Raw genomic sequence first — 19,629 nt, forward strand, 5'->3', positions numbered from 1 at the left:
ACACATATACATTTTTACCTTTTAAATTCCGTCCTCTTCTTTCCTGACAATTTAAATCAATGTTCAAGTATTTTTTTTTATTGTAAAGAATAATAAATACATTTTAATTTAATTCTTCATTTTAGCTTATGTTTTTTTGACGAAGAATATTTGTGAAATATTTCTCCAAACTTAGTATGATTAAAATTAAAAAAAAAAATTCTGGCAAATCTAGAAAATCTTTAGAATCAAATTTAAAAGTTATTTTAAAATTTTTTGAATTTCTTTTACAATTTTTGTTCTGGAACATCTCGAAGAAATAATGATTTATCTTTGTTAGAAATATAGCTTGGTCCAATTTGTTATATATTCTAACAAAGTGCAGATTGGATTTTAACCTATTTAAAACATGTCATCAAAATTCTAAAATTAATATTAATCAGAAAAAAATTACTAATGATGTTCCATAAATTATTTTTTTTAAATTTTTCAAAAAGATTGGAATTAGCTAGTTTTTCCTCTTCTTTTTTTCGGTAGAATTTAGAATTTTAAAGAGTCGAAATTGAAGATAAACTATGTTTCAAAATTAAATTTTCTTTTTTTTCTGGTTTTCTCCTCTTTTAAACCCTTCAATTAAGTGTTTTTTTCATCATTTATTCTCTACAAAAAAAAACCTTCCTTAAAAGGAAAAAAAATGTACGACGGAATGACAGACAGAAATACCCATTTTTTTAATATATATATAGATTTATTTATTAAAGGTAAATTGAGCAAATTTGCCATTTATTTAAGTGTGTATCAAACTGGTAGCCCTTTGCATTAATCAGTACCCAAGAAGTAGCTCTTGCTTTCAAAAAGGTTGCTGACCCCCGGGCTAGGGAATTCACAAACTACAATACCCGGCATGCAACACGGCCATTGTGGTGTTATATGAGTTGGGGAAAATGTAACACTACACTACCCAGCATGCAACGTAGCCATCTTGTTTTTTTCTTCGCCCAGCGACAGAAGAAAAGTCCCATTTCTGAGTTCCCGGTGTAACAATCGGAAGAATATATTTGACTCAACTCTTGTACGTGCGGCTAATAAGGTAATATACCTTATATATAGTTTGATGATATTTATGGTATTTACCTGAGATTTTGATCGAAGCTAACGTGCTAGCCTTAGCCTGCTAGCAGGCCTATGCGAGGCACGTATTTTATATATGAGAATTATTTAGACTTTTGTTTTTGTTTTTTGCTGTATAGTACAGTCACGCTTAACATCATTAAACATTTGTTGCTAGAAAAGAACGAACGTCTCGTAGTGTAAGTCTGGAATAAGTCACAATGTATTATATATATAGTGGTGGTCATAAGTGTACATCCACTTGTAAATAACATGACGTCATGGCTGTCTTGACTTTCCAATCATTTCTACAACTCTTGTTTTTTCCGTGATGTAGTGATTGGAGCACATACTTGTTGCTTATAAAGAACATTCATGAAGTTTGCTTCTTTTATGAATTTATTATGGCTCTACTGAAAATGTGATCATTACCTACCTTTCCTGCATCCTGGGGTCACACTGGTGCTTCTTTCTTTCACCCGTACATGCTGGTGCTTCCTGCCATCACCCAGACAACATATCTTTACCTGCACTTTACCTACCTTCTCTGTATCCTGGAGTCAAACTGGTGCTTCCTGCCATCACCCAGACAACATATCTTTACCTGCACTTTACCTACCTTCTCTGTATCCTGGAGTCAAACTGGTGCCTCCTTCTTTCACCCAGTCAACATATCTTTACCTGCACAGTACCTACCTTCTCTGCATCCTGTTGTCAAACTGGTGCCTCCTTTCACCCATTCAACATATCTTTACCTGCACATTACCTACCTTCCCTGCATCCTGGGGTTACACTGGTGCTTCTTTCTTTCACACATACATGCTGGTGCTTCCTGCCATCACCCAGACAACATATCTTTACCTGCACTTTACCTACCTTCTCTGTATCCTGGAGTCAAACTGGTGCCTCCTTCTTTCACCCAGTCAACATATCTTTACCCGCACATTACCTACCTTCTCTGCATTGTGTGGTCACGCTGGTGCTTCCTGCTTTTAAGCGGCCATCTTGAGACGGCAGGAGCGCAGCAGTTCTTTGAAGGCTCGTAAAATCAAAACCGGAGCAGTTAGAAAAACTCTTTCATCAACTTCTAATCAGAAGGGTTCAATCTCTTTCCTGTGCGAGTTTGAAGCCGACACAACAAACGCACTCAGAGGAGATAATGTTTGAAAGAAGGTGACAGGTTTTTACCAAACTTTTGTTTTGAAGGGGTAATTGCCAACTTCCTGTTGATTTTTGCTGAAGGATGTCAATTAATGAGATGTAGGTCTAAGTGAGACCTACATAGATGTTTTTGTTTAATGTCTCTACGACATTCCTACCAGAAGTTACAAGCAGTTTTGTCTGTGTTTTCTTACCAAGTGCAGTTTTGTCTGTGTTTTATTCCTAGGGGCCGCGAGAGTGCAATTTTGACTTTTGGGGTTTTTTTTTTTTTTTTTATTAGATGGCAATTTTCGCCAGTCCTGATGTGTGTGTCAAGTTTGGTGAGTTATGAAGCATTTTAAAGGGGGTCAAATTACAGCTCAAAGAGGCAAAAAGGACATTTTTTAAGGAAACTTTTGTTTTGAAAGTTTTTTGCCAACTTCCTGTTGATTTTTGCTGAGGGCTGTAAGTGTATGAAATGTAGGTCTAAGTCAGACCTACATAGAGGTTCTTGGTTCATGTCTCTACAACATTCCTACAGGAAGTTACAAGCAGTTTTGTCTGTTTTTTCCTAGGAGGCGCTACTGCGCTATTTTTAGTTTTGGGTTTTGGATTGTTGATTAGATGGCAATTTTCGCCAGTCCTGATGTGTGTGTCAAATTTGGTGAGTTTTGAAGCATGTTAAGGGGGTCAAATTACAGCTCAAAGAGACGGCGGTATAATAATAATAAAAGCTTACAAATACAATAGGGTCCTCTGTCCCAAAGGAACATTTGGTCCCTAATTACACAATTCATGATAATCAATAAATGATGCTTATTCCATGCATGGAAGAACATCACCACGACTTCTGTATTTTATGGACTAAAAATGATTTGAGTCATCCAAGCTGAGGTCTGTTTGTGTTTTCTTGCAGACGTCCAACAGATGAACGCTCGCCAAGTAGAAGGTCCCCCTCAGCAGCGGGAGGATCCACTGCCCCCCCGCATTAAAGAGGAAGATGAGGAAGTGTGCATCACTCAGGAGGAGGCTCATCTCCCCGAGCTTCCACTGACTGTGAAGACTGAAGACAAACCACCCGAGTCCTCACACCTTCACAACAGTCCAAGTAAGACCCACATCCACATGTTACACCTTCATCACAGTCCAAGTAAGAACCACATCCACATGTTACACCTTCATCACAGTCCAAGTAAGAACCACATCCACATGTCACACCTTCATCACAGTCCAAGTAAGAACCACATCCACATGTTACACCTTCATCACAGTCCAAGTAAGAACCACATCCACATGTTACACCTTCATCACAGTCCAAGTAAGAACCACATCCACATGTCACACCTTCATCACAGTCCAATTAAGAACCACATCCACATGTCACACCTTCATCACAGTCCAAGTAAGAACCACATCCACATGTCACACCTTCATCACAGTCCAAGTAAGAACCACATCCACATGTCACACCTTCATCACAGTCCAAGAAAGAACCTCATCCTTATGTCACACCTTCATCACAGTCCAAGAAAGAACCTCATCCACATGTCACACCTTCATCACAGTCCAAGTAAGAACCACATCCACATGTTACACCTTCATCACAGTCCAAGTAAGAACCACATCCACATGTCACACCTTCATCACAGTCCAAGTAAGAACCACATCCACATGTCACACCTTCATCACAGTCCAAGTAAGAACCACATCCACATGTTACACCTTCATCACAGTCCAAGTAAGAACCACATCAACATGTCACACCTTCATCACAGTCCAAGTAAGAACCACATCCTTATGTTACACCTTCATCACAGTCCAAGTAAGAACCACATCCACATGTCACACCTTCATCACAGTCCAAGTAAGAACCACATCCTTATGTTACACCTTCATCACAGTCCAAGTAAGAACCACATCCTTATGTTACACCTTCATCACAGTCCAAGTAAGAACCACATCCACATGTTACACCTTCATAACAGTCCAAGTAAGAACCACATCCACATGTTACACCTTCATCACAGTCCAAGTAAGAACCACATCCACATGTCACACCTTCATCACAGTCCAAGTAAGAACCACATCCACATGTTACACCTTCATCACAGTCCAAGTAAGAACCACATCCACATGTTACACCTTCATCACAGTCCAAGTAAGAACCACATCCACATGTCACACCTTCATCACAGTCCAAGTAAGAACCACATCCACATGTCACACCTTCATCACAGTCCAAGTAAGAACCACATCCTTATGTTACACCTTCATCACAGTCCAAGTAAGAACCACATCCTTATGTTACACCTTCATCACAGTCCAAGTAAGAACCACATCCACATGTTACACCTTCATAACAGTCCAAGTAAGAACCACATCCACATGTTACACCTTCATCACAGTCCAAGTAAGAACCACATCCACATGTCACACCTTCATCACAGTCCAAGTAAGAACCACATCCACATGTTACACCTTCATCACAGTCCAAGTAAGAACCACATCCACATGTTACACCTTCATCACAGTCCAAGTAAGAACCACATCCACATGTCACACCTTCATCACAGTCCAAGTAAGAACCACATCCACATGTTACACCAAATACACCCCCATACCATCACACATGCTGACTACAACACTTTCACCCTACAACAATCACTAATACACCCCCATACCATCACACATGCTGACTACAACACTTTCACCCTACAACAATCACTAATACACCCCCATACCATCACACATGCTGACTACCACACTTTCACCCTACAACAACCACTAATACACCCCCATACCATCACACATGCTGACTACAACACTTTCACCCTACAACAATCACTAATACACCCCCATACCATCACACATGCTGACTACAACACTTTCACCCTACAACAATCACTAATACACCCCCATACCATCACACATGCTGACTACAACACTTTCACCCTACAACAATCACTAATACACCCCCATACCATCACACATGCTGACTACAACACTTTCACCCTACAACAATCACTAATACACCCCCATACCATCACACATGCTGACTACCACACTTTCACCCTACAACAACCACTAATACACCCCCATACCATCACACATGCTGACTACAACACTTTCACCCTACAACAATCACTAATACACCCCCATACCATCACACATGCTGACTACAACACTTTCACCCTACAACAATCACTAATACACCCCCATACCATCACACATGCTGACTACAACACTTTCACCCTACAACAATCACTAATACACCCCCATACCATCACACATGCTGACTAGAACACTTTCACCCTACAACAATCACTAATACACCCCCATACCATCACACATGCTGACTACAACACTTTCACCCTACAACAATCACTAATACACCCCCATACCATCACACATGCTGACTACAACACTTTCACCCTACAACAATCACTAATACACCCCCATACCATCACACATGCTGACTACAACACTTTCACCCTACAACAATCACTAATACACCCCCATACCATCACACATGCTGACTACAACACTTTCACCCTACAACAATCACTAATACACCCCCATACCATCACACATGCTGACTACAACACTTTCACCCTACAACAATCACTAATACACCCCCATACCATCACACATGCTGACTACCACACTTTCACCCTACAACAATCACTAATACACCCCCATACCATCACACATGCTGACTACAACACTTTCACCCTACAACAATCACTAATACACCCCCATACCATCACACATGCTGACTACAACACTTTCACCCTACAACAATCACTAATACACCCCCATACCATCACACATGCTGACTACAACACTTTCACCCTACAACAATCACTAATACACCCCCATACCATCACACATGCTGACTACCACACTTTCACCCTACAACAATCACTAATACACCCCCATACCATCACACATGCTGACTACCACACTTTCACCCTACAACAATCACTAATACACCCCCATACCATCACACATGCTGACTACAACACTTTCACCCTACAACAATCACTAATACACCCCCATACCATCACACATGCTGACTACAACACTTTCACCCTACAACAATCACTAATACACCCCCATACCATCACACATGCTGCCTAGAACACTTTCACCCTACAACAATCACTAATACACCCCCATACCATCACACATGCTGACTACAACACTTTCACCCTACAACAATCACTAATACACCCCCATACCATCACACATGCTGACTACAACACTTTCACCCTACAACAATCACTAATACACCCCCATACCATCACACATGCTGACTACAACACTTTCACCCTACAACAATCACTAATACACCCCCATACTATCACACATGCTGCCTAGAACACTTTCACCCTACAACAATCACTAATACACCCCCATACCATCACACATGCTGACTACAACACTTTCACCCTACAACAATCACTAATACACCCCCATACCATCACACATGCTGACTACCACACTTTCACCCTACAACAATCACTAATACACCCCCATACCATCACACATGCTGACTACAACACTTTCACCCTACAACAATCACTAATACACCCCCATACCATCACACATGCTGACTACAACACTTTCACCCTACAACAATCACTAATACACCCCCATACCATCACACATGCTGCCTAGAACACTTTCACCCTACAACAATCACTAATACACCCCCATACCATCACACATGCTGACTACAACACTTTCACCCTACAACAATCACTAATACACCCCCATACCATCACACATGCTGACTACAACACTTTCACCCTACAACAATCACTAATACACCCCCATACTATCACACATGCTGCCTAGAACACTTTCACCCTACAACAATCACTAATACACCCCCATACCATCACACATGCTGACTACCACACTTTCACCCTACAACAATCACTAATACACCCCCATACCATCACACATGCTGACTACAACACTTTCACCCTACAACAATCACTAATACACCCCCATACCATCACACATGCTGACTACAACACTTTCACCCTACAACAATCACTAATACACCCCCATACCATCACACATGCTGACTACAACACATTCACCCTACAACAATCACTAATACACCCCCATACCATCACACATGCTGACTACAACACTTTCACCCTACAACAATCACTAATACACCCCCATACCATCACACATGCTGCCTAGAACACTTTCACCCTACAACAATCACTAATACACCCCCATACCATCACACATGCTGACTACAACACTTTCACCCTACAACAATCACTAATACACCCCCATACCATCACACATGCTGACTACAACACTTTCACCCTACAACAATCACTAATACACCCCCATACCATCACACATGCTGACTACAACACTTTCACCCTACAACAATCACTAATACACCCCCATACCATCACACATGCTGACTACAACACTTTCACCCTACAACAATCACTAATACACCCCCATACCATCACACATGCTGACTACAACACTTTCACCCTACAACAATCACTAATACACCCCCATACCATCACACATGCTGACTACCACACTTTCACCCTACAACAATCACTAATACACCCCCATACCATCACACATGCTGACTACAACACTTTCACCCTACAACAATCACTAATACACCCCCATACCATCACACATGCTGACTACCACACTTTCACCCTACAACAATCACTAATACACCCCCATACCATCACACATGCTGACTACCACACTTTCACCCTACAACAATCACTAATACACCCCCATACCATCACACATGCTGACTACAACACTTTCACCCTACAACAATCACTAATACACCCCCATACCATCACACATGCTGACTACCACACTTTCACCCTACAACAATCACTAATACACCCCCATACCATCACACATGCTGACTACAACACTTTCACCCTACAACAATCACTAATACACCCCCATACCATCACACATGCTGACTACAACACTTTCACCCTACAACAATCACTAATACACCCCCATACCATCACACATGCTGACTACAACACTTTCACCCTACAACAATCACTAATACACCCCCATACCATCACACATGCTGACTACAACACTTTCACCCTACAACAATCACTAATACACCCCCATACCATCACACATGCTGACTACAACACTTTCACCCTACAACAATCACTAATACACCCCCATACCATCACACATGCTGACTACAACACTTTCACCCTACAACAATCACTAATACACCCCCATACCATCACACATGCTGACTACCACACTTTCACCCTACAACAACCACTAATACACCCCCATACCATCACACATGCTGACTACAACACTTTCACCCTACAACAATCACTAATACACCCCCATACCATCACACATGCTGACTACAACACTTTCACCCTACAACAATCACTAATACACCCCCATACCATCACACATGCTGACTACCACACTTTCACCCTACAACAATCACTAATACACCCCCATACCATCACACATGCTGACTACAACACTTTCACCCTACAACAATCACTAATACACCCCCATACCATCACACATGCTGACTACAACACTTTCACCCTACAACAATCACTAATACACCCCCATACCATCACACATGCTGACTACAACACTTTCACCCTACAACAATCACTAATACACCCCCATACCATCACACATGCTGACTACAACACTTTCACCCTACAACAATCACTAATACACCCCCATACCATCACACATGCTGACTACAACACTTTCACCCTACAACAATCACTAATACACCCCCATACCATCACACATGCTGACTACCACACTTTCACCCTACAACAATCACTAATACACCCCCATACCATCACACATGCTGACTACCACACTTTCACCCTACAACAATCACTAATACACCCCCATACCATCACACATGCTGACTACCACACTTTCACCCTACAACAATCACTAATACACCCCCATACCATCACACATGCTGACTACCACACTTTCACCCTACAACAATCACTAATACACCCCCATACCATCACACATGCTGACTACCACACTTTCACCCTACAACAATCACTAATACACCCCCATACCATCACACATGCTGACTACCACACTTTCACCCTACAACAATCACTAATACACCCCCATACCATCACACATGCTGACTACCACACTTTCACCCTACAACAATCACTAATACACCCCCATACCATCACACATGCTGACTACAACACTTTCACCCTACAACAACCACTAATACACCCCCATACCATCACACATGCTGACTACAACACTTTCACCCTACAACAACCACTAATACACCCCCATACCATCACACATGCTGACTACAACACTTTCACCCTACAACAATCACTAATACACCCCCATACCATCACACATGCTGACTACAACACTTTCACCCTACAACAATCACTAATACACCCCCATACCATCACACATGCTGACTACAACACTTTCACCCTACAACAATCACTAATACACCCCCATACCATCACACATGCTGACTACAACACTTTCACCCTACAACAATCACTAATACACCCCCATACCATCACACATGCTGACTACAACACTTTCACCCTACAACAACCACTAATACACCCCCATACCATCACACATGCTGACTACAACACTTTCACCCTACAACAATCACTAATACACCCCCATACCATCACACATGCTGACTACAACACTTTCACCCTACAACAACCACTAATACACCCCCATACCATCACACATGCTGACTACAACACTTTCACCCTACAACAATCACTAATACACCCCCATACCATCACACATGCTGACTACAACACTTTCACCCTACAACAGTCCCCATGGTTCTTGTCCTCTTTGGTCCACAGTTTCCAAAAACAATTTGCAATGTGGACTCGTCAGACCACAGAACACTTTTCCACTTTGCATCGGTCCATCGTAGATGAGCTCGGGCCCTGGGTGTTGTTGATAAATGGCTGTGGCTTTGCATAGTAGAGCTTGAACTTGCACTTACAGATGTAGCGAGCAACTGTCGTTACTGACAGTGGTTCTTCTGAAGTGCTCCTGAGCCAATGTGGTGATATCCTTTGCATACGGATGGAAGGTGCGTAATATCATGGCTTACGTGCAGTGATTTGTCCACATTCTCTCAACCTTTTGATGATATTACGGAGTGTAGATGGTGAAATCCCTAAATTCCTTGCAAAATGTTGTTCTTAAACAATATGCTCAAGCGTTCGTCGTCCAAGTGGTGACCCTCGCCCCGTCCTTGTTTGTGAATGAGTGAGAATTTCATGGGAGCTGCTTTTATAGCCAATCATGGCACCCACCTGTTCCCAATTAGCCCGCGTTCACCTGTGGCATGTTCCAAATAAGTCTTTGTGACAGTCTCTTGCTGTCGTGCGGGTTCTCAGGACCACCAAGGAAGGACATTGTGGCGCAGGTTAGACTTTCTTTTATTTTTCAATAACAAAAGTCTCTACGGGTTGCTTTTTTCAGCGTTGCCGTGTCCCGCTTCCTCTGCTGCTCCACTGTGGCTCTCTCTCTCGCTCTCGTTCAGCATCCGTTTCCTTCTGGCTCCTTCTCTCTCCGTCTCGCGTTTACGGCCGCTGCCCTTTCATACAGTGCGAGTGGAGATTTAAATTGTGCCCAGCTGGGCGACCCACGCACCTGATAATATTTGCGGGGTGAGACCCCGCCTCGCTGCTTGCTCGCAGTCCACACCTCCTCGCCGCCATCTCGCTGTCGGACTACCGGCCACGCCTCCTCACCACCATCTTAAAAGTTAAAGTAGCAATGATTGTCACACACACACACTAGATGTGGTGAAATCATTCTCTGCATTTGACCCATCACCCTTGATCACCCCCTGGGAGGTGAGGGGAGCAGTGAGCAGCAGCCTAGGCCACGCCCAGGAGTCATTTTTGGGGATTCAACCCCCAATTCCAAGCCTTGATGCTGAGTGCCAAGCAGGGAGGTAATGGCTCCCATTTTTGTAGTCTTTGTTATGACTCGGCCGGGGTTTGAACTCACAACCTACCCATCTCAGGGCGGACACTCCAACCTTGCTGTCGGACTGCCGGCTCCGCCTCTCCACAGTCTTTGATGAGCACTCCTCAACTTTCTAGCTCTTTTTTGCCACTTGTGCCAGCTTTTTTTTTAAACATGTCACAGGCGTCAGATTCCAAATGAGCTAATATTTGCAAAAAAAATACCAAAGTTTGTCAGTGTGAAGATGAAATATCTTGTCTTTGCGGTCTATTCAATTGAATATAAGTTGAAAATGATTAGTTTTTATTGACTATTTACACAACCTGACAACTTTTGGACACGGATGGCCTTTTGTGAGCGAGCAAAGCTGGATGTTTCTAAAACGTGTGTGTCTTCGTGTTTCCTGCAGACGTCCGCGAGGAACATCTTCTCCCCGAGCAGCGGGGGTGGAGCTTCAGCGTGGTGAAGGAGGAGCCACAGACCTCCAACTTTAAAGAGGAAGAGGAGGAGCACAGCATCAGTCAGGTGGGAGAGCATCTCCAAAGGGTTGTGAAGAGTGAAGGGGATGAGGTCAAAGGTGAGAGAGACCACTGTGGAGGACCACCAGCGGACATGAGCTTAGCTCCACTATCCGATAGTGACGAGACCACGTCTCACTCTTCTGACACTGATGATGATGACGATGACGACAGCGATGAAGACTGTAAAGATGCCAACACACCCTTGACATGTTCTCACTGTGACAAAACCTTTAAATACCCGAGTAAACTGATAAGAGACATGAGAACGTACACCGGAGAAAAACCCTTTTCCTGCTCAGCCTATGGCGACTATGTCACTCAAAGGCAACACTCGAGAGCGGACGCCGGCGGGAAACCATACTCCTGCTCCATCTGCCACAAGAGCTGCGCCGACCAATCGTCGCTGGGCGTGCACATGAGGACGCACACCGGGGAGAAACCCTTTTTATGCACCGTCTGCGGTAAAGGTTTCGCGCAGAGCGGCAATTTGAAAAACCACGTGAGAATACACGCCGGAGAGAAGCCCTTCTCGTGTTTGGTCTGCGGCAAAGGTTTTGCCCAGAGCGGGAACTTGCAAAGTCACATGAGAACGCACACCGGCCAGAAGCCCTTCTCCTGTCCCCGCTGCGACAAAAGGGTCCGCGACCGCTCGTCGCTCGCCAAACACATGAGGACGCACACCGGGGAAAGACCCTTTTTCTGTTCCTTCTGCGACAAGAGTTTCACGCAGAGTCACCATTTGAAGAAACACCTGAAAACACACACAGGTGAGAAAGTGTAGTGTGTGTGTGTGTGTGTGTGTGTGTGTGTGTGTGTGTGTGTGTGTGTGTGTCAGGGGTCACCAACCTTTTTGAAAGCAAGAGCTACTTCTTGGGTACTGATTGATGCGAAGGGCCACCAGTTTGATACACAATTAAATAAATTGCCAGAAATAGCCAATTTGCTCAATTTACCTTTAACTTTATGTTATTTTTGTGAAGTGAATTATATTTATATAGCGCTTTTCTCTAGTGACTCAAAGCGCTTTACATAGTGAAAGCCAATATCTCATTTTTACATTTAAAGCAGTGTGGGTGGCACTGGGAGCAGGTGGGTAAAGTGCCTTGCCCAAGGACACAACGGCAGTGACGAGGATGGCAGAAGCGGGAATCGAACCTGCAACCCTGAAGTTGCTGGCACGGCCACTCTACCAACCGAGCTATGCCGCCCATATTAATAATTTATGATATTTAACACTGATTATCTTAATGATTTCTCATAATAAATATATATAGAAACAGATAAATATCAAAATGCAACACTTTATGTTTATATTTTCTCTAAGTGCACATTTTTCAAATTGAACATTCTCAAACGATGACTTCTAAGACAGTCTTATGAAATCACAATATCCCATTTTAACTAGCTAGCCACTAACATTTTTTTTTTAAACAAATCATGAATTACTTTGCACCATGTTTGTACAAATAATAACTCATGTAAAAAACAAAAGTCAACTCTCAAATTTTTTAATAAATCATGTGATTCAAACAAGAATAGCTAAATACATAAATCTATATACATATTAAAAAAAATGTGTATTTCTGTCATTCCGTCGTACATTTTTTTTTTCCTTTTACGGAAGGTTTTTTGTCGAGAATAAATGATAAAAAAAAAGCACCTAATTGAAGGGTTTAAAAGAGGAGAAAACAGGAAAAAAAGGAAATTTTAATTTTGAAACATAGTTTATCTTCAATTTCGACTCTTTAAAAGTCAAAATTCAACTGAAAAAAAGAAGAGGAAAAACTAGCTAATTCGAATCTTTTTGAAAAACTTTAAAAAATAATTTATGGAACATCATTAGTCATTTTTACTGATTAAGATTAATTTTATATTTTTGATGACATGTTTTAAATAGGTTAAAATCCAATCTGCACTTTGTTAGAATATATAACAAATTGGACCAAGCTAGATTTCTAACAAAGACAAATCATTATTTCTTCGAGATTTTCCAGAACAAAAATTGTGCAAGAAATTCAAAAGACTTTGAAATAAGATTTAAATTTGATTCTACAGATTTTTTAGATTTGCCAGAATATTTTTTGGGAAATTTTAATCATAATAAGTTTGAAGAAATATTTCACAAATATTGTTTGTCGAAAAACCAGAAGCAAAAATAAAGAATTAAATAAAATGTACGTATTATTCTTTACAATAAAAAAAATACGTGAACATTGATTTAAATTGTCAGGAAAGAAGAGGAAGGAATTTAAAAGGTAAAAAGGTATATGTGTTTAAAAATCCTCAAATCATTTTTAAGGTTGTATTTTTTCTCTAAAATTGTCTTTCTGAAAGTTATAAGAATTAAAATAAAAAAAATAAATGAATTTATTTAAACAAGTGAAGACCGAGTCTTTCAAATATTTTCTTGGCTTTTCAAATTCTATTTGAGTTTTGTCTCTCTTAAGCGAGACCAGCTTGCTAGTAAATAAATAACATTTAAAAAATCGAGGCAGCTCACTGGTAAGTGCTGCTATTTGAGCTATTTTTAGAACGGGCCAGCGGGCGACTCATCTGGTCCTTACGGGCGACCTGGTGTTGGTGACCCCTGCTGTGTGGTGAGAGATTTGCAGTTTATTTATTTGCAGCAGCAAATAAACTGTCAGGACTTGAACCTCCTAACAATATCAGCAAACACACATGATATTGTCAAAAGGATTTGACTCACACATGAAGATGAAGTGCCATCCCATTCCTAACCTGTAGGGCTCAGTACGACCATTACAGCTTCAACTCTTCTGGGAAGGCTGTCCACAAGGTCGCCGAGTGTCTTTATGGCATATTTCCCACCACCAAAAGCGCATTGGTAAAGTCACACGCTGATGTTGGCGGAGAAATCTCCGTTTCTTATTCATCCCAAAGGTGTTCATGTCAGGACTCTGTGCAGGCCAGTCAAGTTCATCCATGTCTTTGTGGACCTTGCTTTGTGCACAGTCATGTCGGAAGAGGAAGGGGCACGCCAAAAAACTGTTCCCACAAGGTTGGGAGCATGGAGTTGTCCAAACTGTTGTGGTATTCTGGGGCATTCAAAGTTCATTTCACTGGAACTAACTCCTGAAAAACAACCCCACAACCATAATTCCTCTACTGACCCCTCTCTGTCAGTTTTAATCGGCCTACCGCTTGGTGGCTGAGTTGCTGTTGTTCCCAAACTCTTCACTTTTTCTATAATAAAGTTTCGGAGCGAGGAAATTTCACCACTGGATTTGATTCATCTTGAGCTGGAAATCACTGAAAGTGGACCATTTTTACAAATGTTGGTAGTAACAGTGTCCATGTGCTGGATTTGATACACCTGACTCTCATCATTTGGATGGCTGGACACCATACTTGTGTGTGTGTGTGTGTGTGTGTGTGTAACACTATCTTCTTAATAATAAGCTTGTAACATTTATAGATGGGATACTTTTAAATCAGTCAAGTACACACATTTATGTACAAGAATATGTACATTTGTTTTGAAAAGTATCTTCTGTGATTGGAAGTAAGTACACTCATTATTTTGACCACCACCATGTTGACCTTTAAAGGTGTTTTAAAAACATGTATTTTAGCATAGTAGTTTTTTAAACAAAGTCTTTCGTGTTTTTATTTCTAAATGTAAATGATTCATTTATATCAGGCGTGTCCAAAGTGCGGCCCGAGGGCCATTTGTGGCCCCCAGCTAGTTTGTTAATGGCCCCCGGCCCATTCTAAAAAAAATACTTTAATAAAAATTAGGGGTGGGCAAATTAATGCGTTCATTACGAGTTAACTCATCAATCTATCAACGCCGACAATTATTTTATCGCACATTTGCGTATGTTGTTTACATGCTTTTATTTTGTTAACGCCTTTTCTTAACAAGATGGCGTGGAGGGGCTCTTGGTAAAGATGGAACATTTGGCAAAAATACCGGACAATTCTGCAAATGTCACTCCGGGATCACTTACGACCGCCAGACAATTCTGGATGTGGATAGATCGGGCCGTTTTGGACTGAATGAGGCGTGCTAGCTAGCATGGGAATACTTTGCCGGCTACATGTGAAGCAGCGGAGTATATGTGTTGTCTGTCTATTTATGAATAATGCAGACCAGGAGTGTTGGCTGAGTTCTTAACGTTTGCTTTCAGAGCGTGCATATCACAACATACAAGATGCCGTCATGGCGACACAACCTATACATGCTCCTCACTCCTGTTGCATGCTGGGTAGGGTAGTTCTTTTTTTCCCTGGCTCATAACATCACAATATAGTACCATGTATATGATGCCTTCAGTTTATCAAAGCACCAAGCAAACAATCGGAAAATTCCCATCATATCAATTCCTAGATATGGTCATAATTATTTTAAGTGCACTACGCAGAATAAACACAACATTATTAATATTGCTACTACGGATAATTGGATCCAAAATTCCCTAAAACAGCCCACTACCTATAATATAGGTTTTTTAAACATAATTAAAAAAATGTTTCTGCTGTTACCTGAGAAATTGCCTGTTCAGATGTTATGATTGTGGCTCAGAGATTTGTATGTAGATTATATTTATTTTCCATAACAAACAGGATAACTTAAATACCCTGGCAGTGGCAATAAGCTTAAATGTTTGTATTTACATTTTTGGAGTTGATTTTCATCAAATATGCTATCTAACTGCTACTGTTTAACAAGGACTGATTTAAATTGTGTTTGCACAACAAATGTTTTGGCGCTTTTGTTCATGTGGGAGAATATTCCAATAAAGGTGCACTACACACTACTTTGGAAGTCATTATTGGGCTTTGTGTATACAATGCAGTTAATCGCCATTAATCGCAGAAATAGTGCGATTAACTTCGATTAAAATTGTTAATCGTTGCCCAGCCCTAATAAAAATATAACAAATAAAAGAGTAAAGAGGGACATGTGAGAAGTAAAAGTTGCAATGCTGACAGTAATAACACAAAGCTGCCATGTGGTAGGTAGGCAGGTAGGTAGGTAGGCAGGTAGGTAGGTAGGCAGGTAGGTAGGCAGGTAGGTAGGTAGGCAGGTAGGTAGGCAGGTAGGTAGGCAGGTAGGTAGGTAGGTAGGTAGGTAGGTAGGTAGGTAGGTAGGTAGGCAGGTAGGTAGGTAGGTAGGCAGGTAGGTAGGTAGGCAGGTAGGAAGGTAGGTAGGCAGGTAGGCAGGTAGGTAGGCAGGTAGGTAGGTAGGCAGGTAGGTAGGCAGGTAGGTAGGTAGGCAGGTAGGTAGGCAGGTAGGTAGGCAGGTAGGTAGGTAGGTAGGTAGGTAGGTAGGTAGGCAGGTAGGTAGGTAGGTAGGCAGGTAGGTAGGTAGGCAGGTAGGAAGGTAGGTAGGCAGGTAGGCAGGTAGGTAGGTAGGCAGGTAGGCAGGTAGGCAGGTAGGTAGGTAGGCAGGTAGGCAGGCAGGTAGGTAGGTAGGCAGGTAGGTAGGCAGGTAGGTAGGTAGGCAGGTAGGTAGGCAGGTAGGTAGGTAGGTAGGTAGGTAGGTAGGCAGGTAGGTAGGTCTTTATTGTCATTAGCAACAAGTACAACAAAACTTTGTTTTCAGCACAAACCTGTTGAAGATGAGACAAAGAAACAGTGTCCAGGGTTACAGAACAAGAACGCTGATGGGTCGCCATAAAAGATGGGAAAAAGGTAAACACTGGGGAAGGATGAGTAAAAAAAATACAATCCAAACTGGGCTCCTAAGGGGGTCCAGTTTGGAGTGAGAAAAAAGCTCCATAGCAAAGCACATAAACATATTACAACATACATCTGGAGATGTCTAGCAACAGAGGGAAGGGAGTGCGGGGTCATGGTGGTCGGTCGCAGCTCTCAGGCGCTGACCATCCATTCATCACCCCTACGGGATTGCATCGAGGGCGTTGGATTAGGGGACAGGAGGGTGTATGTGTGGCAAATATTTATGTGTATGTGTGTATAAGCCTGTAGGTCAGGGGTGCCCATTACGTCGATCGCGAGCTACCAGTCGACCGCGGGGGGTGTGTCAGTCCATCTCCAGCCAGGCTTTTTAAAAAAAAATAGACCTAAACATGAGTGATCATCAATCTTCACCAAGACGTCACTTAAATGACATTCACAGTACCGGAGGGTCTTGTGAGATGACGCTGGCTGCTGCAAGATCATTATTATGAAAATATGACCGAGAGGAAGGCCAGAAACACTTTTTATTTCAACAGACTCTCGCGCCGTACCTTCCGTCAAAACTCTAAAGGCCGACTGCACATTTCCTATCTTCACAATAAAAGCCCTGCTTCATGCTGCCTGCGCTAACTAAATACAGAGTCTCGGAAAACCGGCGTGCACAAGCGATCCCTCAGAAAGCTGGCGTGCACAAGTCCGAGACTCTTATTTTGTTAGCGCAGGCAGCATGAAGCAGGGCTTTTATTGTGAAGATAGGAAATGTGCAGTCGGCCTTTAGAGTTTTGACGGAAGTCTGTTGAAATAAAAAGTGTTTCTCGCCTTCCTCTCTGTCATTTTTTCATAATAATGAACTGGCAGCAGCCAGCGTCATCTCACAAGACCCTCGGGTGCCGTGAATGTCAATCAAGCAAGCTACGGAATGTGCCGCCAATGTTTTTCTTGTAAAGTGTATGGAAGCTGGATGAATTAGATGCCAAAAACCAACCACTTTCATGTGGTATTGTACAGAAAGGACAACTTTTTTTCTCCTCCATTTGAAAATGTGGGCGTTATCATCATTACTGTCTGATTCCAATCAATGCAAGTCATCAGAATCAGGTAATACACCAACTTATATTCTTGTCTTTGTGAAAGAAAGACATCTATATGTGTTACACATGCTTGTATTATCATTAAACACATTTAACTTGTTGACAAAAATGCCTCTTTCATAAATAAATAAATATAAATGATATATATAAATGAGGTAGATCCCCTCCAGTTGGTCAATTGAAAAGTAGCCCGCCTGCAGAAAAAGTGTGGGCTCCCCTGCTGTAGTGTGTCTCTGTTCCGCGGCCTCGATGTATTGTGCCGTCGCGAGTCCAAAGTCCACAACAACAGTTGTGTGTCCATGAGAGACAAAAAAGGGACTTTGTTGTGTCTTCCTGCAGAGATCTTCAAGCCAGGGAAACAATCCAAGTTAGAATGATTTGTATGCGAGTGAAAATAAAATTTGCTTTTCACTCTAAAATTGTCTATGAGCGGTCCTCAAAAACTGCGGGGCAGACAGTCCGATGTGATCCGCAGTTCTTCCCGCATCCTCCAATCATTCGTGGCAGCTTCGGTCTACTTTGAAGACTGCCAGCAACGTCCAATTTGTGGACAAACCAGAGCAACGTTTACTCCAATCAGCAGATGTCCTGTTGGCATCATTCCAAATATGTAGACATCTTCACATCCTGGACAGAAAAGGCTCGGCAATCCTTCTTCTCCCAAGAGTCCGTGGTGTGTCCAGCAACACCCGCTTGGTCACATCAGGTTCACCCAAACCCAAGATCTTGTCAATTTTGTTGAGGCCAGTTAAATAGTTCCAATGTTTAGATTTGGAGAGCAGCTGAAGACTCCAAATACTTCACTGGAACTATTTCACTTTCAAGTATTTTGGTCCGCATATTTTGTGCAAAAACAACATTTTCTTTTACAAAAACGGCATCAAACAAACAAATCAATCAATCAACCAATGTTTATTTATATAGCCCCAAATCACAAATGTCTCAAAGGACTGCACAAATCATTACGACTACAACATCCTGGGAAGAACCCACAAAAGGGCAAGGAAAACTCACACCCAGTGGGCAGGGAGAATTCACATCCAGTGGGACGCCAGTGACAATGCTGACTATGAGAAACCTTGGAG

General features: G+C 42.1%; 1 protein-coding gene across 1 annotated transcript; it reads left to right on the forward strand.

The window, feature by feature from the left end:
• The first annotated feature begins 933 nt into the window (after window positions 1-933).
• LOC133542333 (gastrula zinc finger protein XlCGF8.2DB-like) lies at window positions 934-15,022 on the forward strand. Its single transcript, XM_061886363.1, has 3 exons — window positions 934-1,069; window positions 3,146-3,337; window positions 11,675-15,022. The coding sequence occupies exons 2-3, from the start codon at window positions 3,157-3,159 to the stop codon at window positions 12,565-12,567; spliced, it is 1,074 nt and encodes a 357-aa protein (XP_061742347.1). The 5' UTR covers window positions 934-1,069; window positions 3,146-3,156; the 3' UTR covers window positions 12,568-15,022.
• Window positions 15,023-19,629: the final 4,607 nt, after the last annotated feature.

Source organism: Nerophis ophidion, linkage group LG24, assembly GCF_033978795.1.
Source record: "Nerophis ophidion isolate RoL-2023_Sa linkage group LG24, RoL_Noph_v1.0, whole genome shotgun sequence".
In the NCBI taxonomy this organism is placed as follows: domain Eukaryota; kingdom Metazoa; phylum Chordata; class Actinopteri; order Syngnathiformes; family Syngnathidae; genus Nerophis; species Nerophis ophidion.

What these genes read in the sequence shown, in the direction of transcription:
- LOC133542333 (XM_061886363.1), top strand. Translation starts at nt 3,157, where the DNA reads ATGAACGCTCGCCAAGTAGAAGGTCCCCCTCAGCAGCGGGAGGATCCA. An exon ending in ACACCTTCACAACAGTCCAA is followed by an intron (nt 3,338 to 11,674) that starts GTAAGACCCACA and finishes TGTTTCCTGCAG; the next exon opens with ACGTCCGCGAGGAACATCTT.